Genomic DNA, 27924 nt, shown 5'->3' on the forward strand with positions numbered 1-27924 from the left:
TTATTTTTAATGACACAATGTCGGCATGTTATTTCTTCTTTTAAATTTTCTGTTCAGACTAATGTCAAGTGTGTTTCCTTGGAAAACAATAAAATTTCTAAACGATCCCAAAAGTGATCCCGAACTTTTAAGTGGTAGTGTGGACAGTATCTATATGCTTTTTTTATTATGTATATTAATTTATATTAATTTAAAAAATTTTTATTTTACTATTTGATTTGAGAAATCATGGGTTTCATTCAAGAAGCAATATCCGAACAGATTTTCACCTATCTTTGATCGTATCCACAATATTTACTTATTTTATTCGTACCCATTCATTTCTGGGATTTACCATCGTTTTCTTATTTTTGCTCTTCTCTTAGGCAGGAGAAAATTTTACGAGTGGTTGAAAGAACTCGTACCAAGATAAGAAAAAAAAACCTCCCATTTTCAAAGTCTGTAAATTGTTTTTCTGATGTGACAAAGCATTTTTAAAATTGAGAAACGTTAAAAGTCATATAATCAAATTTACCTTGGAATAGTTTTTAGAGGAGTTATAATGATTGGATCATTTAATTTGTGGGTTAAACAGAGACTATTGGTCGATTTATCCCAATTATGGCTTAATCAATGGATACATGTTTGTGTTCTGCTTCTGAATGGCTTATGGATTGCTCTTAAATTCTTTGGCCTTTGATGTTTTTAGAGATCACACAGATTTGATCAGATGGATGAACGGATGCTCGGCCATTTCAGACTGACATGAGCACATCATTATGAAAACCATTATTCAGTTCAACTTTTAAAATTTTTATAAAACTTTAACACAGGTGACAGAGGGTTTGCCCTCAATCAATATGCGATCAAACCACTTTCTTATTTCTTTAACTGTGTTATTCCTCTGTTCACATGGCATTCAGAGCGTCAGTGCTCATGCTCTGTAAGATCACATGTTAACTTGGTTTAACTCTGTTTAATTCAAAGTGCTTCAATTTTATTACTGCTGTAATTCTTCTTCTTGGTACCCTCCTTTAGTGGAATCTCTTTAATTCTAGTGCACAACCTGCACATGACACAACATGCACCTGCCCTTAGGGGGTATTACCTTTGCTAATTACATGCTAATCCTATGTATGTCCAATGAAAGTTGAAGCAAGATTCATCATTTATCTTACCTGTATAAGAGCAGATTGAGATGGTTAAGAACATTTGATGCATCTGGCATTGACTTCTCTTATTTGTTTTTCTTAACACAAAATTAAAATAAAATATGATAGAAATGTAAGAGAATGTTGCTGCATGAGCCCCATCTGTGTGAAATTAATAAACTTATTACCAAATTATCACTACAACAGTTTATTCATCATATCTAAGGAATTAGTATTCAATATAAATTTATTTACTACATACCATCATGTAGAAAGTTTTCTTAATATGGCGCAGCCATGACGGACAACTTGCTTTACATCAGAAACGCTGGTCTCCCAGGAACTCCTTTAATGACCCAAATGAGTGAATAAAACTTGGATCCAGGTCAGGACTATACTAGGATGTGGTAATAACTCCCAACCGAGTTCCTGTAATGGGCCAGTGGTGTTTATACATGATACACATGTTTAACTGCAGCTAAAAGTATAGTCACTGACTATGCTTGATGTCTTCTGTAAATGTGGAACAGTTTTGTGTCTTCGTTTATGACAAATTTCATCACAAGTTCCGTTTAACTTGAATGCCCCTCATATAACTGTGTTTAGCATCACTGCCCCCTATACCACTTTTACTAGAGCAAATAACTCTGAGCAGATAAGACAGGAACATCATTTACAGAGCACTTTATTAGGAACACCTATACACAAAACACAATCATTCATGCAGATTTTTACACATAACATTCTCTACAACTCTCATTCATTTTGAGAGTTCATTAAAGTGAATAAAAAAACACATCCAGTGAGCAGCAGTTGTGGAGATAAAAACACCTTGTTGATCAGGGAAGTCAATGGAGAATAGACAGGCTGGTTTGACAGAAAAGATATGCCACACAACACCATTGGTTTCACTCCTGTTAGCCAAAAACAGAAATTGAGACACATGTTAACCACAATTGGACAGCTGAAGACTGGAAAAGTGTAGCCTAGTCTAACGAGTCTTGATGTCTGCTGAGCCACATGGATAGTAGGATCAGCACCAATCGCATGAATTCTGAGACCCAACCTGCCTTGAGGCAACAGTCCATGCTGATGGAGGTGATGTAATAGCGTGGGAATTGTTTTCGTGGCACACTTTGGGCCTGTTACCAGAATACCAATCAATCAATCAGTGCTTAGATGCCACAGCCTGTTGGAGAGTTATTTCTGACCATGAGCATCCCTTCATTGCCAGAATCTTCAAATGTCTACTTTCTGCATGATAATGCACCATGCCACGAAGCAAAAGTCATCTCAAACTCAAGACAATGAGTTCAGTGTTCTTTAGTGGCCTTGAACCTGAATTCACTGGAACACCTTTGGGATGTGGTGGAACAGGAGATTTGCAGCACGAAGATGCACCCAGAAAATCAGCACGATGCAGTCTTATGGACCGGAATCTCAAAGGATTCGTTTCTAGCATCTTGTGGAATCCGTACCATGAAATTTTAAGGCTGTTTTGAGAGCAAAAAGAGAATGAATTTTGAAAGTTCTCTGTTCTTTTTTGGCAGTTTTTAGCAAAACAAGTAATTACTTTACTTGAGAAGGTAAAGAAAAAAGGAAAAATCCACAAAAGTGTGTAAGAACTCTTTTTTTGGAACTCTTGATGAACTGAATTATTAGTACTAAGCCAAAACACAGTACTGGTGCTGATTTTATATTTTTATGTTATACATATGATACAGAGAATTTGTATTACAAAAAAGCTACTAAAGTTTGGGCAACATGAAAGCAACCAATGTTGCTCCTCTAAAAATTTCAAGTTGCTAATTTCAGTCGTTTTGAGGGGATAATTTTATATGTGCCCCAAAATGGCTATTTTCAGCGTTATACTGTCCGGCTTCAAATAATAATAATTTAAAAGGCAAATTATTCATAATTCTTTAGAAGTATTACTAAATTATTAATGCAAAATTTTTTGTAAGTTTCTTTGTTGCTTAAATTGCTTAAACAGCAGAAAATCTGTAGTGTCCGTAACCATGTCAAATGCATATTGCAATTTCTTAATAATTTTGCATTTTAGAATTATACATGTTTTTTTTTTAGGTTTATGTTTTTTTTATTTAAAATCTAAATAGGCCAAGTTTTTGAATGACAATTAAGATCATTGAAAGATTTGAATTTAAAAATTAACACTACATAAAAGGACATGAAATTAACAATTAAGTACAGTATATAACAAATGTGTTTCTTTTTATCTGATAAAAAATAAATGTGTATGCATATTTATGAAAAAATTGAGTATGGATCAGGAGAAATTGTCTCTACCTTTTAAGAATTATAAATGTGGTGTTATATGATCCTATCAATAAATTCACTTTTTCACCTTGGTGAGACACTTTTAAAGCACCAATACCGATGTTTAGCCACAACTGCAGAACTGCTACAGAAACTGCAATGACTTTTGGAAACTACAGTATAGCTCCCCCCCTCCCCCCACATTGAATAGTACTTTTTCAATGCACGACTTAAGCTACTGAAATACTTGGGTCCACATACAGACTGCACTTCACCATTTGCTGACCCTATCTGAAAACGTAAAAATGTCTTGATTGCCGGTGTCTGTGATTAAAGATTGCGATGTAAAATGCAGCAGTATTTCTAAACCATCTTTCGTTAGTAACTGATATACAACTTACTGTAAAGCTCACTATTATATACTATGCAGCCTTGACTGAGGCAGATGTGGATCTGCGTGTGATTGCAGGAGGTGAAAAGGGCAATCCTAGCTGGCTATGACATCCTTTTGTCAAAACCTTGATAGAGAGCAGTTAATAAATTCCGTGACCATGAGTTCATACTCGTTTAAGATCTCGGAGAGAGCGTTATCATAGTTCTCATTCTCTGGAGCTGACATCTGCTCTCGAAACAATGCTGTTTGCTCAGGTGAAGGTGTACAGTATGAGCAATGTCTGGCATCAGATGACAGCATGTACTCATACGTGGGTGTGCATATGTGTACGCGTGTTTTGTGCATGTGTGTTTACTTGGATAGACGTGCTATTATGTTATGTTAGTAGATCTACAGTAATGCACACAAAATGGCTGTGCCTTTTGTCTCTCTCTCTCTCTCTCTCTCTCTCTCTCTATGTCTCTCACCCCTATGTGCTGTGTACTGGGCTATTATGAGTGTCAGCTGGCCTCTTTAGTATTCCCTTCACTACTCACTGACTCACTGCTCAAGCCGGAGACAAGGAAAAGGAGAACGTGTGAATAAACAGAAGCGATACTAAATAAAAGACATTATTTTCTCTATTTTCCAGGCACGTTTTCCTTTTATATATGCACGCCTATCTTCGAGTGAGTATTAGTCCTCTTTAAGTGCCGATACATATCATAGATGGTCTATTTACAGAGCTTTATGAGTGCCATTCAATCCAGGAAACATTTTTATACCATTATATTGAGCTATTACAGCTAATTACTGTGCATCTCGCTTACATTTGTCTTCTTGTCTTTTCTTGCTGTTTGTTTCTTTTCATCTTTTTGTATCATTCCCTGAAGTCTTTTCTCCCATCATTCCACGTCTCCTCATTCCTCTGTCAGTTTGAATTTGGTTTAATCTCTTTCAGCTCTTCTGCCCTGTCACCTCCTATTCCGTCTCTTTTTTTCCCCCTTAACGTTTAGCACCCCCCCCCCCATCTTTCCTTTTCTCCCCCTTCCCCTGTCCCAAAATTTAATCTACGGGCTGAAAGAATTAAGAGCAGGAACTGTAATCCTGCACACAGAGATGAATAGCTAAAACTAGGGAACGAGATATGGATAAGGGATGGAAGGTAATCCCCTTTACAAGTCCAGTGTCACATGGAGTCAGGGACGAGACGGAGCAGGCTGCCGGGTGAATGAGAGAGGCATGGAGGCGGGGTATGTGAGTTGCCCTGATTGCCATGACCAGTCCGATGATGAGCTGGTGAAAGAGAGAGACGGAGGATGAGACGGAGGGAGAAACAAGGAGAGGGGGACGATGGCGTTCTGGGTCTCCTGCATGCTTCCCATTCTGCGGAATGACAAGCGGCTGCTGTGTTTCCGATTGGCTGCCAAGGCCACCAATCGGCGCGCAGGCATGTAAGGTGCCTTTAGGTTATACCCAACCCCAAAACAAGAAGGAGGGAGAAAGAGAGAGCGAGAGAGATAGAGAGAGTGGGGGAGATCTGAGCAGAGCCGAGCAGAGCAGAGCAGGCACCAGCTTGACAGTGTTACTAAGGCATTTTGTTCACACTCTCTGATGAATGGCGCTGCTGAAGGGAAACAGCTAATCAGACGTCTGTAGGGACACATTATCCGTCCTGATTCGACTTCCCTGGATGTAACTCACTCACTGACTGGAGCTCTGCTGTGTCTTCACCACCTTCACAAATGCCCCTCCCCGACATCTAACTAATTGCCCTCCGTCTCACCTGAGAGGAGAAGAGGACCTGTAACAACCCCCACCTCCCCCCAAAAAATACTACCACCTCTTCTCCTCCTCCTCCTCCTCCTCATCCAGCTCCTTCTCTTCTTCTCCACTGTTCACCTGGACAGAGCAGGCACAAGACAAGACACACACGATGGACTGCAGCTATGCTCTCAACACTCAGATAGTGTTTGCTGCTTGATCTGCCTCTTTTTTTGGGGGGGAGAGGACAGGAAAAGAGGAAGACTTTCGGAAAACCTCCAGAGTAGTGTCACAGAGCTCTGCAGTGAAGAAGCCGGCTAAGTTTGTCAGGATGATTTTGGGTAAGTTTCCTTTTGGGAATTTATTTCAGGTTTATCGCATGCTTCAGATCTTTTCACGGTTTATACACATGAAACGATGAGTCAGACAGAGAAACACATACACACATGTATACGCACACACACACACACACACACACACGCACACTCTTTCACTGTCTGATTGAATAACTCTAGAGTATGTGATAAGAGTGGCAGGGTGCATAGCCCCCTGGGATGTTTTCTTTAGGGTGAAATGTGTTCTGGCAGTAAAGGTCATAGTGCGTGCACTAAAATTTGAAGGTTGTGTTGGTCGGCTATGCTTTAAAACGGCAAAGAAATTACCATCATTAGTGGTTGAATTCAGGAGTAACCACGAATTCTGCCTCATGCCATATCATATTTAATGGTTTGTTTAAATTAAAAATGACATTTATTTATTGTGTTGTTCATAATCCTTTGGAGTTTCTCTATAATAATCTACATCAACCAAATATACACTCTGTGTTATACACTCTGTGTTCACAAAATGCCTGGCCGTTTCTTAGGTATTGTTTATTCTTAGGTATATGTTATTGACATGCTGGTATGAAGAACATCATTAATCAAAGCCTGGTGCTGAGTGGATGAATGAGATATTTTGCTAGAAGTTTCTTCGCAAACGGAGATGTGTTAAGACCTCCAGATCGCTGCGTCAATGTGAGCGGTACCTTACTAACTCACACTCTTACATAAAACATAAAGCATGCATAATCATTATGCAAATCATATTCTTTGGCCTTTACAGTGACCAGATCTAAACCCAAATGAACATCTATCAAGCAGGAGGTTAGACAATATCGAGTGGATATCTTTTGAAAGAACAGTGTTCATCATTCAGAACAGTTTCAGACACTTAAAGCTGTTCTGGAGGCTGACCACCTTAATCACATTACTTTGTGGAGGTGTTACCTTTAATTCGTCAGCTGCTTGTATAGAAATGCTAGCGAAGCACTTTGAAAAATAAACCGTAATGTTGTGCTTAACTTTTTCTTTTCTTTCGTTTTTTTTTGTCATTATATCATATTGGAAAATATGTTGAACTTAACCTGACTGAGCCATCTCTTCCACTCGGTTGAGGGATGCTAAACTAAAATAAACATAAGCTAAACTAATATATATATTAGTTTAGCACCCCCTAACCAGTTTAACCTGACTGTATATGTATTTATATATATATATATATAAAGAGAGAGAGAGAGAGAGAGAAAGAGAGAGAGGCCAAAAATAAGTATACACAATTCAGAAAAAGAAAAATAGTATGTTATATTAATATAATATTCGTAATATTATTGTATATATATTTAACATATATCGATACATTTATTATTAAACTGAAGTGTGCATACCTTTATTTGGCTGAGTCTATGTATATATTTGTACTGTATATGGATGTACTCTTACCATGAAGTGACATCTCTACCATTTGGCAGATGCCTACACTGGCGCTGTTATTGAAATAAATAAATACAAAATTTAACTGCTTTTTTTTTGGAAGTGAGGATGTTAAAGGGTTAAACATTTTTTAAACCCTTGTCAACTTTTTACTACACTGCAGCTTTGACTACCGCTACATTTATTACCAAGGTGCACTTCAGTTAAAGTGGATTCCTCTTCATGTATATTTTATACAGCATTACGTATACAGTCATGCTGTAAAATTATTCATCCGAAAGCAATACTGCCATAAGATTCCTTAGCTTCTTTAAATGAAATTACATCACACACAGATTCTTTCTGATTCTCTTCTTTAAAATGTATTTATTGACACAGTTGTGGGTGTGTTCGTGGTTTGTTTTGGCCTGCGATGCGAGTCTGTGCTGGATGGGTGTGTTGTTCTGTTCTGACTTTCTTCTATTGTTGTGTGTCTACAGCGGTGTGGAGAGTTTTACTTCACGCATGCCTGGGCTAATTCAGCGGCGACGCTGATACTTTCCGCAGGGCATGAATTTTCAGAATAACGATTAGAGGGTCTGTGACGTGGTGTGTTTGAGACGGGGGTTATCATAAAGACGCACTTTTATTGAAGTCTGTTTTACGAGCTGTTTGGGCCAGGTGTTAGCACAGTAATGGCAGCTTCTAGGGCCATGTTTATGTTGTTTTTGGCCTGGATGCATCCCTGCTCTAGCAGGATTTCTGTTATGCTTAACGTGTTGTGTCAAGGTCCAGCGCTGGCTTTGTTAAAACAGGTAGCTACTTATTTGGATTCCCTCGTTCAGGTTTATAATAGTGTACTGTGGCACATAAGTGTGTGTTATCACACACTTATGAACCTGACTTCAGCCGCAGTTAACTTTCAGACGAGTTAAATGAGATCCGTTCCACACACCGGCAGACGCAGACGAGGCATTAGTGACTAGAGAGAAGTGTTAATAGCATCATTAACCCTCTAATAACAGCTGTCCTCCTACAAGCTAATCACTCAGCTTTGCTTCTCGCCGCATCTCACACTTATTTTTACTCCAGTCTAGGTGATAACTGTATAATTTGTGTTTAACACAATAAACACACACATACAGTATACAGCACGCATATGGACAGAATATAACGCTCATCAGTTAGGTAAATCACATGGGATTTTCTGATTGATGCAATAATTTGATTCTAATACTGAAAGGTTTTATCACAGGAAAGCGACACGCTCCTTATCTGAGTTTGTACCCATGGTGTTCGTGCCTTGGTGATTTATGTTCTGCTGTTAGCTTGACGCTTTGGCACGCTGCTATTCCCTCAGAGGCTCTTGTCATTGCGATGACCTTTAGGATGCAGACGCAGCCAGATCTTCTCCGCGGTGCCTTTTCACACTCCACTAAATACAAATGACCCACGCTTCTCCTAACCACACACACACAATGCATAACGGTGCGCTGGGGATATTGCAATGGATGGATTTCTTAAATACTTTCTCTTTCCATGCCATTGATTACTAATATGCACATACATGAGACCGAGAGAGAGAGAGCATGCGTGTTTGTCTTCCTCATCGGCATGCATTTTAAATGACCTTGAATAAACCCACTCGTTATTCCCTTCTCTCGTCTCCATTTCGCTATCGAGCTCATTTTTCTGTGTTTTTTTTTTTTTTTTTACTGTCTCTGAAAAACGAGCTGGATGAGATAGCTGGCCTGCCTGATTGGGATGACTGTGTCAAGTTTGATAAAGCGACTTGAATTCACTGCAGTGTGAGTTTCTCAGAAAACTCTCCCTCGTCGTCCCTCTTTGTCTTTTCTGACTTGCCAGTTTATTAGCTACGTCCTAGCGAAATCAATCATGGGTCATTTTATCAGACAAACTCTTCCATAAAGGTCACTTGTAGGTGTACAATTACTGACTGTAAACCATGTGCGGATGATTTATCAGTGCTCTGCTTCCTTATCCATCGGTGGAAAGCAACCGTCACAGGGCCACCAATAATTCCCAGTGGACCAATAATAATGATATTGCATTGTGATATTAGGGTTTACATCCACCTTGGAGGTGTTCAGATACAGATTATTGCAAATTTTTATACATGAAGAAGTGTCGTTGTTGTTTTCCTCTAGTTTTTGGTGGACTGCAGTCTGGAAATGATTTTTAGAAAAGATTACAGAGCTGCTTTGGGACCTAAAGTTTTCCATAAGCTACATTTGTTATTTAAACATAAGTCAGTTATCAGGCTAAAGGGTAATAGGTTAAATATTAGATTAGTGGCTAGCATTTGTTGCTGGGCGAGGGAACCAACCTACACAAGCCTGGCCAAACTTATACCAAACCAAAACCTGCATAGGGTTTGCTAAAGGTCTAGGTAAAGGCGGATCACCAGACCAGAGACTATAAGGTCAGACCATAGACTAAGCATTAAAAGCTAACTGTCACTTTTTAGTCATGATAGTTGCTTATCTAGACATTTGTAAACCTGGCTTTTTAATGAGACTAGACTGTTTTACTCTTCATCATTGTCTCAATTAAATCAAGATGTTTCAAAAGTCCAGCGCCTGTACAGACATTAGCAGTTCTGTTCCAGTGTGTGCTGTTGTGCTGAGAATGCTCCTCACACACATTTTGATTATATATGCAGGACTGGGTCAGCAATCGTTGTAAAGTAATAAATCTATCTAACTTTTTTTTTTTTTTTTTTTTAATAAAGAGTCAGCTGCTTCTCTCGTGAGAGGGTATTTGTTGTTTGCTGGGTCATGTGACGTGTTATCTGTCTTTCTGTCTATTTGTCTCTGAGATTTTATGTTCATTGCAGACTCATCTGTCTCTGTAATGCCTGTTGCTTGTCTGCTCATCTATCTATCACACCTCTCTTCCAAATATCTCCTTCCTCCCTGCTGTTCTCTTCCTCTTTCTCTCTCTTTCTCTCTCTCTATCCATATGATCAGCTCAGCTCTCTGTAGAGGTCAGATGAAAAAGAAACGAAAAATTGTGTTTTCTTTTTTTTGTTCAGTAAGCTTTTTTACCCCTCCCTTCCCTCTGTCCCTTCTGCGTTTTGGACTGACACAGCATTTATAAATTTTGCTGGCTAAACCTGACAAAATCTCAGCATACTCGGGTGCGTGGCAGGGTCCGCCTCAACTTTAGACAGTCTCTACATACGTACATTCTTCCCTTCGAAATGCCCGCACATGTCCTTGTTCTGAAAGCAAATCTTCCTTCTGCCTCATGAACAGTACATGTATATTACAAGCATTTCTGTTCTGTATTTATTCCTGACATTATCTTCTCAGCTCTTCTGAGATGCGGATTTACGTAAACCGTACAGTATGTATAACTTCTTCAGCCTGAGGCAGGACAGCTAGATCTGAGAATGAAGATCGGAGTCTGCTTGCCCTTACTGCATAATAGTGCATAATAAATCGGTTTGCGTTTCTGCATTTGCGTCTCATGTTCATGCACATTGGCTCGGGTTTAATATGCAGCTCACCCAAGGTGGGCTTCGAGTTCCGGTTTCCGGATGGAATAAATTACCGTACACTCTCATTCTCATTCTATAACCTATTATTAATGTCAGCATAAGATTCACACAAAGAAGCTTTCGTTTTGCTCCATAATCAGTCTGAGAGGGAATAAATTAGCGTGTAGGATGAAACAGGAAGGAAAAGCATGTGTACTCTACTCCACTACATACTTTGTGTGAGTTTTTTTCCCCACATTTTATTAAGTTCTACATCTCATCTGGCTAATACATTTAAAAAGAATCATTAATGGTGATTTTTGTTTAAATTACATTTCCATTTAATGTACATTTCCACCAGGACTTGACTTGGATTTTAGGGAGTTTGGACTTGACTTAGATATGAGTTATGACATCAGTTTTAATCATTTTAACACACACTCGCACACTTGCCAAGTCAGAGTTAATCATGAGGTCTTCACTCATGCCGTACATCTCGGTCATTTTTAAAAGGATAGACGTTTGGGATTTATTTTCAAGACACAAGAGGTGTTCAAGTCAAACTGGGACTTATGATGAAATTAAAGGTGTAAAAGTGATAGACACTTACAGACTTCAGATACTCTGTGGATTGTGTCCACACAATCATTCGCAAACACCACTTGCACATTACAGGAGTTTTTGTCACGTTCCCACATCCCTCGTACAGTCCTGACCTCACTTCAAGCCATTTCGACATGCTTGGGTTAATAAAGGAGTTCCTGGGAGGCCAGCGTTTCAAGCCTGCACATACAGTAGCATCAACATACTTCAATGAAACACTGGGATAAGTGCATTGTGTAACAGGGGATTTTATGGATATATATATAATGCAGATAGTTTTTAATCTTATAACTGAGTTAAAAGTTCCAGTTTGACTTGAACACCCCTTGTAATTGTAAAAACTGTACTAATATTTTCATTAGTGCAAAATAATATGATTAAAAAAAAAGCTTAAGGGAATACATTTATTACTGTACAGGAAAGGCTCTTGTTGACTAAGAGAAGAACAATGATTCACTGAGTAAAATGTTTGTATAAAGTAAATAATGGAGCATCACTGTGTTTTTGTATGTAAGGCTAATTTGCATACCCATGATCCCCTGTGGTGTCCTTATTTATTTTTTGTTTAATGTCTTGGTTGTATTGGATAAAGCATTCTTTGTGTTGGATGTTTTTATTGGTATGGCATATACTGTATTATAGCAGCATGTTATTTTTTCTTTTGCTTGTGGTTACTATTTTATAAGGGCCTATAAGGGCTACTATGCTGTAAGTTTAATCTGCCAGTAAAATGAAAGTGCATTGTTTTTACTGCGGAAACACATCAACATATTTCTTTTAAAAAAACAATCAAGCTTGATTTCTATTGGTTGCGGTTGTATAGTATTGCTGGTAAGCCATACTGCTAGTTCTGGTTAGCCATACCGCTAGTTTACATTTGTACTAAATACACAGTAGCTTTGAAAAATATCAACTTGATTTAGCTCAGTGGGTCTGCAGAAACTCAGCTGAACTTTGGAATGCATTTTTGCATGGAACGAAGGTTGTCCAATTTGGCCCTGATTACTTACATTGTACTCATGTTTCAGGCGACGTACCACTTCACGGTCGGTGTGCAGCGCAGGGAAATTAATAACAACCGAAACCTACTGTTATGTACTTACATGCACTTAAATTTTGACTTGGAAAAAATCTGAACTGTAATGCCATTGCATTTAAAAAGCGCCTTTACCAGCAGGCCTGGTGATTTGAAATCATGCTTTTGTCAAATGTTGCAGCTTGACTCGGTTAAATAAATATCAGTTGTCAGGGAAATGCATTTCTCAATGTTCAGAGCTCGCAGAACTGAATTGCTTTCCGTAATGTGCGTCTTTATGAACACTCATACCAGAGCTCCGCACTCACAAATATCCGTGTGTACTGTACTCACATTTCATGCGCCTTAAAAGTGTCACTGCTATCATGTTGCTTGTATTGTAAGAAGATCTACGAATAATTCTGGAACTGATTAAATGCATTACTATTTTGCACATCTTTAGAACGAAACCTTTGACTTCTCCACTGTAGTGTCTCACACACCATCTTGCACATTATGCCTCTCTGACTGACTGACTGACTGACTGCTGTCTGGGTGTGATACGCTTGTCAATAGTAGATGTAATAGACACTAATGAAATGGCTATAAGTGGAGCTTTGGGAGGAAGGAATGTGTTACACAATGTGTGAGGCCTGGGAGTGCTTGTTATAATGCAGCACTGGAAGGTTTCTACACCACACACACATGCACACACACACAGGCCAAGTATTGTGCCTGTCCTGCCTGCATGAGCTCTTTAATGCTTTAAGTGTAGTGTGTATGAGTGCCAGGTGTCCAATAGAGCAGCCAAAGAGCCACATCCTCAGTGGGATCAAATCACATGGAGCATTTACTTTACTGCGAGAGACCACAGTTGTGTACTGTCGTACAATATGTACGCACGTTATAAGAGGCATTGTGCTAGTGCAGTGTTTGGCCTGGAAAAAGGACGCTGTGTTTGCTTTCTGTAGAATAGCTCAATAAACAAATGGTCGCCTGTGACTCCGGGGGCTGAACGGACAGTTTAAGAGGACGCTGTTGAAATGATGAAAAGTGCCAATCTGGGACGGGTTATAATCCGGAAGTGCGTTGGCAATCAGTCCGATGTATTTATCAGGGATTTCTGCCCAAACCAGCTGACAAGGCAGAACTGCAGGATGAATTATCGCAGTAAACGTTGGCACAATACTGGATCACAACCGGGATTTTGTCGTGTCCTAATGGCAACAAGATAAGATTTTGCAGCAAAACAGTGGAGAAAGAAATCAATGCACATTGAAAACCTGCAAGGTCATTGCATGTAGCTGTGCAGGAAGGGAAGATAGGCAAAGAAGCAGGAAGAGATTTAATAGAGCAGAGCATTGTTCATATGAGCAACCATTTTTTAAAATATCTTTTCGGTTTATGAATATGCCCTTATCTATCTGAACGTACAAACAGAATATACAGTACACAGTCTGAGTCATGCGTACAAGAGAGCCAGTACCCAGCAGTGCTGAAAAAAAATCCTACCAAAAGAGAACGGCCAAAGGGCAATCAGGCATGACCTTTTCATTTATTTAATTTTTTTTACACTTACACTTTTGAGACCATGACTCCACAAGGCCGACGATGCAATAAGCATCTGCGCAAAACGTCCTGGAAAATAAAAGTTAAAATGACTTAAGACCATGATTTGCATACACGCTGATTTACAGTACTAACAAGCCTTTTCTGAGGGAGTTATGAGGGTTAGGCTCAGACCTGCCCTCAGCAATGCGAGTGCCGCTGCTGAAGTCGATGGCATAAATTAGCATCAAGATCTTTCTGAACCTCTGCCAGAAAAAGCAGGTAGCGTTTTCGGCATCGGTGTGGTGGACCTGTTACAAGCGTCTGGTATGCACACCTGTCCCCCACTCCTCCCCGCTTCCCCACTCTTTCCTCCTTCCCGCTGCTGGCATTGAGCAGAGGATGTGAGGGCCCGTGCTGAGACCTGCCTCAGACTTGAGAGAGAGGGAGTGTGTATGTGTGTGTGTGTGTGTGTGTGTGTAGGAGGAGCGAGAGGTGCTCAAGGCTGACAGGGCTAGCCAGGTGCACCGGCACACTAAAAAAAAAAAATTCCACAATCCACTGCAGCTTAAATGGCTTCAAGCATGGATCGATGTCCAGGACGGTGACTCAAGAGCCAGGCAGAGACCTTATTAGAAATATTCCTAGATTTCGCTAATTTTAGGACTGACTTTGCTATATTAACTCTGAGTTCACATATTTTAACACATATATTTTGTGTTCCTTAACGTTTATTTTCTGTAAATTGGTTTTCTACAGTTTAATAATGTGACAAATAAAGGCAAAGCTTTTGCATATCGTTTAATTCATGCCTAATATTTACCTGACATAAAAAATATTTCAAAACCTAGTCGTATCCAGTTCCCACACCTCATTAGTGCATTCCCACATTCAGGCTAACAGTCGGGAAGGGCCGAAGACTATCACGTGACAAGTTACACTACATCGATTCTCATTAGCTGGCTAAGTGAATGCGTAGCAGTCAGCTTGTGGGTTGACAACTATATTGCAGCTGTCGCTCAAAACAACCACACACCTAATTATGCATAATTTATACCTTAATATATTTGAAACTGATGACTTAAATAAACATTCCCCTGTACAGTTGTCATGAATGGGACATCTAGCTATGAAGATCAAACCCCCACTTTTTTTTTTTAACCAGGCTGTAAAGATGTTTATTCCTGTTGTATTATTGAACATTCGAGGAACTGAATGTTTTGGCACTTCCACATTGGACATCAAATCGGAAGTTCTCCTTGGCACACCTGAGCGAAGCTGAGCAACAAGGCAGGGGAGCAAATCTTCTCTATGGGGTCACATTGGGGGGAAAATCTAATTGGCTTGTTTAAACTTTGTCTACTACAAACATGGCAGTATGATAGCTCAGTGGTTAGCACCATACTGTAGTCTTGCCCTGGGTTTGATTCCTACGTCAGGTCTGGATTTTCATGTTCTTCCTGCGTTTGGTGGGTTTCCTCTGCATTTTCTTTTTGGTTTCCTCCCACAGGCCAAAGACATGCAGATTAGGCTTATTTCTAAATTGCCCATTGTGTATGAATGAGTGTGTGATTGTTGACCAGAGGTTCTACCACAGTCATACAAATGGGAATTATTGGCCTCCCCATTGGCCTCCACGGTCCCTAGTTGGACTACAGAGGCTCCTAGATGGATGAATGAAATACAGAAAAAGGACAAAAAGCATAGAATTTTTTTTCCTCACTTGTTTTTCTCTCACACTGGAAACCCATCTCACTCTCTCATCGTCTTTACCGCTTTATCCTGTATACAGGGTTGCGGGGGGCCTGTAGCCTATCTCAGGAGACTTAGGGCACAAGGCGGGGTATACCCTGGTCAGGTGCCAAACCATCACAGGGAAACCCATCTGAATGTCTAAAAATAACTTAAAAGTATAACTATTAAATGTTAAAACATATGAAACCTTTATTAAAAAGGTAACCTCTTACAGATTCTTATGATATAAATAAATAAATAATGGCGGTAAAGATCCTTTCTTTTGATGTCTGGTTGCATTACACTACTACAGTACACAGTGTTTTATTCCCTACATGTCACTCAGAAAAACTGCAGTATATAGTAAAGGCAGATATTAGTCAATAAATATTGAAACCTTGGAATGTGTATAAATCATCATTGTATGCATCACCAGCGAAGATGATGAATGGATTTTGATCTATATATAAAATAATAGGGAGAGAAATGAACCAGAAAATGGGACAGACTCTGTACTTTGCATGACAGTAGGAGATAGTCTTTGAAATTGGCTGAAGAAAAAAAAAAAAAAAAACTTCAAAGGTTTGCATCTTTCTGACAAAATTCCGAATGCTCTAAAGAAATAGGGAAATTTTATCCTGTCAGTTTGTGTCAAACTGAGTGTAAATGGAGTAAACACAACCATCAACTGTAAAAGTTTTTTTTACTCCATTGTATTATAATCCACGTCTCATGTGTTCATAAAGCTTCCAGAAAGTTTAGCAAATCTGCTGTGATGGCGATCTGCTATCTGCGTCTCTTCTTTGTTCACACGGTGGCTGTTAAGACATTTGGCGAATTTTATGGTGAAAAGCAACAAAGCTGATGTTTGGGAAAGAAATAACCAATTTCCATAAAATTAGTTTGTACAATGCAGCTGAGGGGCAGGTCTGTGAGCTGACATAAGGGGAACACTGACAAAGAAAAGATGCTCTGAGCCGTAAACACGTATTGTGTCCTACTAATCTCAACAAGAGACGTTTGCGGAAAAGGCCTGCTGCGAATTGAACTGTGCGGTCGTTAAAGGAGATCCTTGGAGGCCAACATGTCAGACGTGGAACAGGCAGCCCGATCATGGCTCTGGCATACTGAGAAAACGTTCTACATTGGTGGTATCCAAGCACTGGTGAAAGACTGGGATAAGTGCATAAGTGTACAAGAGCAGGAGATTATATAGAGAAATAAAGGTTGTTTTTACTCTCATAACTGTGTTCTGTTATTGTGCACAAAAATTCCGACTTGACTTGAAGGACCCTTGTACACGGCTATGGGAACTCCAATAACTACAGTACTCTTTGCAACCATGCTGAGCAGAAAGCATCTCTGATATGTTAGTGGTGGCATCTAAAAATTTAACCGAGTGCTGTGGGCCTCTGTTCTGTGTATGTATGTATGTATGTGTGTGTGTGTGTTTTTTTTTTATATATATGTAAGTATTTATGTCTTGGGTAAAAGAAGGGCTTTGGCTCTGCAGCACCCCAATAATCACAGCCCAGACAGTGCCACACATCTTCATTAAAGCATTAGCTCTGGGAGATGGATTCTGCCCTCGTTTTTCACCCCTCTGCCTCTGCTTCATCCACTTCCTTTCTCTCTTCCTGTCACATCTATTTAGGCTGCTCTCTCACTTTGGACACACAAACACATTAAACCAAAGTTACAATACACCCACACTCAGGGACATCTGCCATCCGAGCTGTACATTTGTGCCCTCGTCGTGCATCAGCAGCCCGGCAGGCTGCCGACTCAAGGCAGAACAAATTAAGGTCACAGCAGGCAATGGACTTCTTACAAAATCTGACCTAGACTGGCTCTCTACCACCAACTTGATCTTCTCTAACCACACACCAGACCAACACCCAGCTCCACCATGTCGTTTGGGCCATTGGGAGAATCTTGGGGATTATTTGAACAACCCCAAAACCCACTAGAGACCAAAATGCCTCTTGTTCTTTGCCCAGCAATGAAAGGTGATGAGTGTCTTTGACAATAAATGACAGAAGATTGGGATGATGAATGCCCAGTGATGTGGTGTGTTATTGCAGCGCTGAGTCTGGGCTTTGATATCAAAAAGAGCAGAGAAAGAGAGAGAGAGAGAGAGAGGGGGAGAGAGGGAGAATATCGACTCTGAATGGTACGGGATTGGAGTGACTCATCCAGCAGCTTTGTGAAGTAGTGCTGCTGTGTTCGAGCCTATTTCAGTCACAGCTCTGGGATGTAGTTAATCTCCTTCATCTTGAAAGTTTAAGACACTTCCTCAAGAGTGGCTGTGTGTTTTCTCCAGCAACAGTGGAAATATCAAAATGGCATCAAGAGGATGCACATGATGACTGACTATTATACACCTTCGCATGTCTTGGGTGGGTCTTAGCACCTTTGCTGGAGGTGGATGTATCAGACAAATCTTTCCTCATGGGACGTATCCAATTTCGCCCGGGTTTGCATGGCTATGTAATCCATAGCTGTTCGGAGGACGACCTTCACAGCATGGGGCCTTATACATGAGCGATGGAGAGAGAGAGAGAGAGCGCGAGGGAGTGGGAGAGAGGAGAACAGTGTCAGTCATAAAAATAATGCGAAACACATAGACTAAAAGGTAAATGCTAAATATAATCAAGACAAAGGGAAAAGACCAGATGTTCTAATACAGACATGAATAGGAATAGGAAAAAGTATCAGGAGCGGTGGGGAAAAGGATCAGAGGTGGGGGGGGGTCACTAAGGTTCACAGGGTTTCTAATACAGTACATTGAGATTAATGTAACAAAATTCATGTGAAGGGATTTATTTTTATGTTTTATGAAGGTGATCGGATAACTGTTCTTTAACATGGGTTGTGTGATCAAGGGTCATAGTAGTTTAAATTAGGTTACAACTTTGGAGAAGGCAGCACAGTGGTTTAGTCTTTAGCACCGTCATCTCGTTCTTCCATGGTTGGATTTTGAATCTCGGCACCAGTATGTTTGGGTAGAGTGTGCAAGTGTGTTTTCTTTAGATACTGTAATATATACCATGTACAGTCATTTTCAAACTGTTGGTTCTATGTTTTTTTTTTTTTTGTTTATTTGTAAAAAAATCATCTGATCTTATCGGGTCATAGTATTAGCCTAATACAGCATCAGACAAACAACAACATATATTTTTTTTTACAGTGCCAATGTTAATTTAACCTAAATGAAGTCATATAGAAAAACGTGCAGTCAATACAAAGCACCCTCCTTACTGTTTTTACAGGATTTAAGAGGGTAAGTTGCAGCCAGGTGCTGCTAATCATCAGGCGTTGATTAATCGATCATCCGCTGGTGTGTAGACCTCTATAAAATCAGAGGCTTTGGCAGTTTGTTGTTCTGGAGCATTCAATTGTGTGTTAACACAATGCCAATAGGCAAAGGCATACAGTAAGCAATGGCCTTCGAGAAGCAGCTGTTTCCAGAGGGTTATAAAACCATTCCCAAACTATTTGGGGTTCAACATTCTACAATAAAAATTATTATTCACAAGAAAAAACATTCAAGACAGTTACCAATTCTTCCAGTAGTGGACTTCCCAGCACATCCACCCCAAGGTCAAACTGTGCAATGCTCAGAGAAATAAAAAATACCCAAGAGCTACATCTCAGACCATACCGGCCTCACTGAGTCCATGATCGTACAATTAGAAGAAGACTGAACAAGTATGGCTTGCTTAAAAGAGTCTCTTCTTTCTAAAAGGAAAATGGAAGCATGAGTGAGTTTCACAAAGCTGACTGCATATGAACAAACCACAAGGCTTCTGGACCACAATGTCATAGGGACAGATGAGACCAAAATGGAGTTGTCTGGCTTTAATGCCCAGCACCATGTTTGGTAAAAACAAAACACAATTTCTTCAGGAAGACCTCATACCCACTGTCGAGAATGGTGGTGTTGGGGTGATGATTTGTTCCAAAGAGAAGCAAACCAGTAAATCTACATTAAAGTGGCTGAAAAACCAAGTTTTGGTTTGGCCTAAATAAAGTCTAGACCTCAACCCAACTGAGATGTTGTGGCAGTACCTTAACAGAGCTGTGCATAAGCAAAAACCTCAATGGACTCGAACAATGTGGTAAAAAAAAATAAAAAATATGAGAGACATATAAAATCATACAGGAAATGGTTACTTCAAGTTATTGTTGATAAATGTCTATGTACTGTACAAGCATTTGGATAAGGTTGGTTCTTAGTATTGCTCAAATGATTTTCACTTTTTGGCTTCGTTTTTGTTAAATAAATAATTACACTGTGAAGAAAAGATATATACTGTATGTCTAAGGTTGTATTTGCCTAATACTAAGACCTGCTACAATCAGATGATTATTTTACACACAAAAACATAGAATTAAAAGAGCACTAACCTTTACTCATGATTGTATGCTATACAAAATAAGTACACCCCTAGTTCTGCAGACAAGCTTTTACTGTTTCAATACTGTAATTATAAAACTAAGAATATGGTTATTTATTCCTGGTACTAGTGGAAGTAAATGTAGCGTATACAGTGCAAATTCAGCATTTAACAAGGTCTTGGCTAAGTTTGGGGATTTCCATCAGGTTTTATTGTCGGAGTAACGTGCACGTGAGCCTCCTTTCCCTTGGCCACATCTTTATCCTTTAAAATCATTGACCTCTCAAATTGTCTCTTTTCAAATATGTACCCTTTATCCTTTCAACTATTGATGTGCCTTCCCCCTTGTATTATTTTCCTTTTTTTATTTCTCTTATCACTTTCGTTCTCTCTCTCTCTTTTCGTTTCTCTGTTCACCCTCACCCTTTTCTTTTTTTTTGTCAGAAACAATCAGTGGATTTTCCAGCTGACTACCCAGTACTGTCGCAATCACAGACATGGGTAGATATGTGGAGAGAGGGCAGAGGAGGAGGAGGAGGAGAAGAAAGGCAGAAGAAAAATGCCAGAAAGAAAGAAATAAAGCTAAAAAAAAAGGGGGCTTGTTTTGATTTAACATCTGTCTGACCAGTGTGTCATATCTGTCTTTCCCTATGCCCTATGCTAAAATAATAGTGCTGAAGAATTGCGTTCCATCACACACTGTTCATATCTCTTTTCCTGCCTGCTGGCTATGCACATCTGTCTGGTCATTAGGCTAATTTCCCTGGATGTCCTAGGTCCTCCAGCATGCAGGCGTCTTGAATTTTGATGACCAAGTAAAGCCAAGCTCCCAGCCCACCCAGCTGGAGAACCTCTAAAATTTAGAAATGATTTTAGTCTATTTCATTATTTTAGAAATGTGTTTAGTATAATTCACTGCTTCAAATCGCAAAATAATATTGGAAGGACCAAAACAAGATGGCGAACAAGTGAAAAATAAAGATGTAATAGGTAAAACAGACAGACGGAGAGAGGAATAAATATCTCAGATACATGTTGCTTGTGACCAAAAGTGCATATTCATATTCATTGAATAAAATCATGAACTGGTTCAACATAGACTGAGAAGAGTAGCATACAGTATATTTAGCACTTTAACCGGTCTTTAAGATAAGCTTATTGAACTAAATGTAGGGTATTGTATTATGTAACCAAATATAAATAAATTATTCGAACTGAAAACACAATGTGTTCTGAAATCATATAGGAAACAAACTTGCTCAAATCGTGCCTCCAGTCTCAAAGTCCAAAGTCATTCAGGTTGATTGGCATTTTCAAATTGCCCACAGAGATAACTTCTCCTACAGCACTGACTGCTGGTGTGAACTCATGGGTCATTGTGGCCAACCATTGTTTAGCAATGTCGACTTGAATGGATGATCCATCTAGCTATCTATTTGAGTTGACATTGCTAGACAATGGATGGATTGATGGATGGATGAATGGATGGACAGATGAGACCAGAATCCCAAAGAAAACAAATAAAAATGTGAGTAACTCACTTTCATGTGAGTGATCAGGTATGGATGAAGGTTTGTTTCATTCATTGTTCCTGCCTGGTCAATGTTGTGATGGTTTAAATTAATCCACTAGTTTCAAAAACAGAATTTGCTTTTTAAAAAAAACTCATTGGCAGCTAAAAGCAAACTAACAAACAAACAAAAAATAGAATACATAAAAAAAACCCTTCTAAATCTTTTAATTGAGCCTAATTATGAATCATTAGCAGAATTCATTTATTCTGGCTCCTCTGTGCATGGCTCTAGGGCCTCTGGGGGTGTGCTATGGTGTCTGGCACCTGAATTGCCAGCAGATCCGTCGGGTGCTGTTGGTGGTGGGGTGGTGCATCAGGGAATTGGACTTGTTTGTCCGGTGCATCCTATGGGTGCTCAATTGGATTGGGATCTGGAGAATTTGGAGACAGGGTCAGCAGCCTTGGGTTCTTTGCCTGCTGGGCCCCTTGCATGGTAAGCTACTGTACGGTGCACTGGGTGTTCTGGTGCCTTTTCATCATGGCCAGTATTGACTGTTTCCAGCAACTGCCTGACTTTTCTGTGGGCATGGGTGACACTTGTGTGCCCATGATCCTGGTATATGATTAACAATCAATGGTATCATGTTACTGTTACTGTATGTAGTGGTAATTTTATGAAAGATTGGTTTATGGACATTTATTTTAAAAATGAGCAGTGTATATCAAGTACGGCACTGTTACTATTTAAAAGGGTTTCTTGCAGCAGTGTGTAAAATATTTGGCTCCAAGCTCTTAATCCATGCTTGATGTAAAGAATTATCGATTTTTGTGGCTTGAGTATAAAAAAGGGCAGAGAGAGAAGGAGAGAGAGAGAGAGAGAGAATGAGAGAGAGAGAGAGAGCAAGAGAGAGTGCGAGAGAGAGAGAGAGAGAGATGGCTGTAGTCTGCTTGGTATATTTGGCACAGTAAGAAGACCCCTTCGGTTATCACCTATTAATCTAGCATCAAGAACTATACATGTAGCAAGGCCATGCTGAGAGATGTACAGTGAAAGATGCAGGGTACAATTTTCAAATACTATGACCCTATTAAAAGTATGCATAACTTAAAAGCAATAATAATATTAACAATAATAATAATAATCATCATCATCATCATAATAATAATAGTAATAATAATAATAATAATAATAATAATAATAACACCACATGGATCCTTACAATCTGTCACATGCTTTAAATCAGAAAGGGGGAGATTTACTAGTCGCTGGTAACTGGTAGAGTACTACTAACTGGTAAAGTATTGTATTGTTGTCATCTTTATTCCTCTAATTAAAATAAGATCAAATGACCAGAGCATTGGATGTGTGCCTACAGTACATTTAGTGTACATACTAGCTCTGAGGTAAACATTCTATTAACCTCTATCCAGGTTGTTTGGTCTGCACCTGGCAGAAGGGATGGATAGAAGTAGGATAATTTAATGGAATAGTTAAATATTTGTATTGAATTTGGGGAAATTATTGGGGAAGTTCTACTGGGGTAGAATGGTTGGACTGGAGTAGGAGGACAACCTAAACATAAATTCCTGGCTGGACTCAAACCAGGCCTATTGACTTTTGTGACTTTTGAGAGTAAAAACTACCTTTATTTCTTTCCATAATCCCCTGCTATATTAATGCACTTGTTCCAGGGGTTAATTAATACTTATATAGCATCAAGGTAGAAAGTTATCTCAGTATGCCAAGCCATGATGAGACTTCTTACTTCAGGACTAAAACACTGGCCTCCCAGGAACTCCTTTAATGGCCCAAACATTTGAAAGTGGATTGGACCATGGTCAAGGCTGTAGAGACATGTGGCAATAACTCCCAGGCGAGTTCCTGTAATGTACTTTTGGTGTTTATAGATGATTGTTTGTACAGTTCCCACAGAACATGTTTCTCTTCCCCTTTGATTTTCAAGGATTAGGGTATTAAAAAAATTTAATGATTTGCATGTATAGATAATTTGTTCCCACTCCTCTACTAAAGCATTCCACTATGATGAGCATACTCTTTAGTGCTACTTTAGCGTCCAAACAGATAGTTTACCTTCCTGGCAACGTTTACAGATGTTTATTTTAAAGGTATTTGCAAGGTATCTCCTCTTTGCATTCAAGCTGATGTAGTGTAATCATCATTCAATATATGTCATGCTGCTTTAATCTTGCACACAGACAATCCTCTGATATACTGCACTAGTAATGGGTATATATTTTCTGATTGTTCTGCTACAAGCAGTGAAGAATTCTGCAAATGGATTTCGGCCTGCTGGGAAAATGTTTAGGTTTAGACTATACTTTCCAGAAATTTTAGAAAAATTAATATATGACTTTCTTAAACACATAACTGTCTTCAAAATAACATTTTCATTCAATTCAATTTTATCCGTGGCAAGGAAAAACTCTTTGAGATGTCAAGAGAAGAAACCTTGAGAGGAACCAAACTCAACAGAGAACCATTTTGTTTGCTTTGGATCTTAATCTAAAAAATCCATTAGTATTTATTTCAGTTTATATTTTAGTTTCTATAACATTAACCTCAAAATCAATTTAATGATCTTACCTTAAATACATAATTTATCGTGTTAAGATCATAGCTACTGTCATATTTTAATTATTTATTTTCCTTTCTTCCTATTCTACTTAAAAATTTTAGTTTCCTCTTCAGGGATAGTCGAATTAGAATCCAACTGAACTAGGGAAGTCTGAGTATATTAAGTGGTTTTAGCTGGAGTTTGAAGTAAGGGGCATTAGACTTAGGTAGGAAATATTTTAATTTTGGGTGTTGGATTGGCTTTGACTGATTTGGAGGTACTTGGTCAGATTGGGGTGAGATATGGGTAGCATGGATAGACACAGCATTAATGGTTAGCACTGTCACCTCACCCTGCAAGGTCCAGGTTCGATTCCTGCCTTGGGTTTAAATGCATGGAGTTTGCATGTTCTTCCTGTGCTTGGTGGGTCCAAACACTTGCAGATTAGGGAAATTGACATTACCAAATTGCCCATGGTGTGTGAATGTTGACTGGAGGTTCTACCATGGTTTTGAAATGGGAATAAATACAGTGGTAATTGGCCTCCACAGTTTGTAGTTGGACTACAGAGGTTCCTACTGTAGATAGGTGGATGGTGTCAGAAAAGTATAAAGAAGTTGTGTAGAAGGCTTGAGTTGTATTGAACTTATTAACTGGGTTAAGGGAAGGAAGATTGAAATAGAATGTGTACATTTGATAAGGTTATACAGAATAATTTCTTTGGGGTGGGTTTTGGATGGCTAGATTTGATTGGAAGGAAGAAAGGTGCTTGGGTTGGGTTCGGCTGGTTTGATGTGTATCAGTGTTTTGGTACAATGATTGGATCAAATTGGAAGCAGGATGACTGGATTGGTCTTTAAGCTTCCTCTTCCAGCTCTCAGAGAGCTCAAACTGAGCCAGCTGATGCACACGGCCAGGCACCAATGAACACAGCAAAAAGTTTATCAGCCCGTCATCAGGGGTTATGGGGAGACAACTCGAGAGTCGATGAAAGTGAGATGCTTGCAGAGTGAATAGGAGGAGACAGAGATGGAGAGGATGAAGAAGAAGAAAAAAGAGGAAGGGCTGATACTGGATGCAGGACACGTAGAGGCAGGATAACCATCTTTTCTGCAGCCCTTCTCCTCAGTGTGTTTGCTCAATCATCATTTACTGCAGAGGCTCAAAGATAGAGTTAGAGGAACAGAGCAGGTAACTGAAAAGGGGTAGGGGGAATGGGGGGGATTGGTAGTGACGCAGAAAGGCTGGAGAGTTTAAACCAAAAGAATGGGGGGGTCCGGATATGCAGGGAAGCAGTGAGCAGTGCTGCAGAGCTGACGCAGAGAGCCAGGTGTGTGTGTGTGTGTGTGTGTGTGTGTGTGTGTGTGTGTGAGTGTGAAGCTAGTCATAGAGGCAACAACAACAACCACACAGTATTCATCAGGAAAGCTGTTTCAGTATGTCTGTTGTGCTCTACTGGATCCAAGCTTAGTAACTAGACCGCTTCACACAGTCTTGTTTAATCGTCTGCTTTTAACAACAACAACAACAATAACAACAATAACAACAACAACAACAACAACCCATCATGGATGCCTGAATGGAAGAATTCACCATAATCTCCCATAAACATATAAACACAAAGACCCAAACTGTGAATTTAGAAAACACCTATTTCATTTTTATGAGCAATTACTCAGATGATATGAGCTGCCAGTCAGACGCTCACTGATGAAGTCCGGACTGTTTTACATGCTAATAGAACGCCACGTTCAATCAGGCGTTTTTATAGCCGAGGAAGTGACGGTACACTCGTAGAAAAGAAATCATAATAACAATAAGGGAACCTGCATCCCATCGTCACACTCTCCTAGTCAAAGACTAATTTCCACTGCTCTTAAGGGACCGGCTTGAGTCGAAGGAAAGGAAGAGAAGACGAGAATTTAAGCGTGTGATAGGGGCTGGATGTAAACAAAGACAGAGTGCTAGCTCGGTCTTCGATCTCTATTTTGTCCTTCCTATCCTTTTTTTTTTTCTCTTTTACATTTTTTCAAACCGCACTCATAATCAGCTTATGTAACGAATGTGCCAGCATGCATTTCTAAAACATTTGCATGCACTACAGCATGCGGTGGCAGTTCAGCCTCTGTACGGAGGGGTAGAGAAAAACAGAATGCATATACACTCAAGGTTAAATGAGAACGTTATCCTCGTGGGGGGTGTCAATCTGTTTTTTAGAGGGTATGGAGAAGCATAGGCAAGGTCTATTTATAGACTACTGCCTTCTGCTAAGAGCCATGTCTTAATGGAAGTGAAACGCAAACTCAAGCCTAACATGAGCAACTGTATTCTCTCTCAGATATATGAAGTGACAGAGCTCTGGCGAAGTGTAACTTTCTGCCAGGCAAGCAAGGATTCCCAGTCTGCTCCGGATCCGTTAGCTGGCTTTGGGGGACGCTTACTTTTAAAGATGCGTTTCAAGTCAAACGAATACCTCTCAGTGTGTTCATTCGCCATGAATCCAAATCCACATGCATATTTAAAAAATCCTATTTTTTTCCATCACAGATAAATTGTTCTCTCTCTCTCTCTCTCTCTCGCTCTCTCTCGGATTAGTTTTTTAAAGCTAATGTTTGTTCTTTAATATTTGGTCAAAATTTTATTCGTGATAAAAAAAAAAAACAACAACCATAAAATGTCCTTATTCTAGGTTGCAATATAAAACTGGCTTGTCAGTTGTGATCATATACCAAGGACAAGTGACATTCAAATAGCCTGGTGCACTTAACAAGATTGGACTCAAGCTAACAGAACACACACATATACACAGAGTGGCATTTTGTGCCAAGGACTCATTTGTCAACCGGCTGCATATTAATAAAAGACAAGCTGGTACTCAAAATAAGGACAAACCTTTTTGTCCTTTTTTCTGATTCATAATGTTATATACTGTGGATTATGTTGGCTTGCTTTACAGTTCACTTTTAAATCTCCTCTATTCTTTTTTTCCCCCCCCTCGTGCATAACAACAAGGCTTCCAGAAAGTACTTATAGCCCGAGCTGGAGGGGATTGTGTTACCAGTGGCGCTAAATGTTATCTGTAAAGGAATCTCCTAGCCCTCTGTCTCCGCCTCGTAGATGAATTTGGGTAGTCCAGCTATTTGTGCTGAGTGATAGGATTTCATACCTGAGGGCAGGAGGCTTTCAGGAGGTGGGTGGGAAAGAAAGGATGGTCATTGTTTTGTCTGGGCGTGCACTCCTGACTTTTAGAAGTTTTGAGAAGGAGAGACGATTGGGGGAGGGTGGAGGTCGGAGAGATGAGAAAAGCCTGCAGGGGGATCTCGGCCAGGTGGAAGAAGGGATTGAAGGAGGGGCTCTGTTCCACAGCAGTGATCAAGGATGGAATGTTTCTGTCTCTAGTGCAGGGAAGAAAACGTTAAACATGGCTTTGTTAATGGGATACAAGTTGAAGTAGAATCAGGGAACAGATACAACCAGTTCTGAAAAAAAAAAAAATCATTATTTCAGATAGAAATTTCAAGAAGCTAAAAGGCCCAGTGGGCTGCCCAGTCCCGTGTTTTTTTTTTTTTTTGCCTGAAAAGCAAATTTTACTAGGCTAATGAAATGTAACAATATACCATAAGATCCATTACCATGGTATACTGTAGGTTCCATGGCTGTCTGATGGTACCTGTACCATGTTATTAATTTTTTTCATTACCATAATACTTATTTGCTGATATGACCAAACTGTGGTACATGGTTTTACCATGAGACACA

At 39.6% G+C, this 27924-nt stretch overlaps 1 protein-coding gene across 2 annotated transcripts in view; it reads left to right on the top strand.

Moving 5' to 3' along the window:
• The window catches only part of znf385a (zinc finger protein 385A), a 96557-nt gene that overhangs the window by 11559 nt on the left and 57074 nt on the right, over nucleotides 1-27924 (top strand). Inside the window, exon 1 of one of the 2 annotated variants that reach the window (XM_053482487.1) lies at nucleotides 5365-5885. The exons of the other annotated variant lie outside the window; for it this stretch is intronic. Within the exon in view, the coding sequence (XP_053338462.1) occupies nucleotides 5876-5885 (10 nt within the window). The 5' untranslated portion in view covers nucleotides 5365-5875. Of the gene's footprint in view, nucleotides 1-5364; nucleotides 5886-27924 lie in introns of those variants that run through there. 2 annotated transcript variants of the gene reach the window in all.

The sequence above is a fragment of the Clarias gariepinus genome, chromosome 22 (genome assembly GCF_024256425.1).
Source record: "Clarias gariepinus isolate MV-2021 ecotype Netherlands chromosome 22, CGAR_prim_01v2, whole genome shotgun sequence".
NCBI classification, from domain to species: Eukaryota; Metazoa; Chordata; class Actinopteri; order Siluriformes; family Clariidae; genus Clarias; species Clarias gariepinus.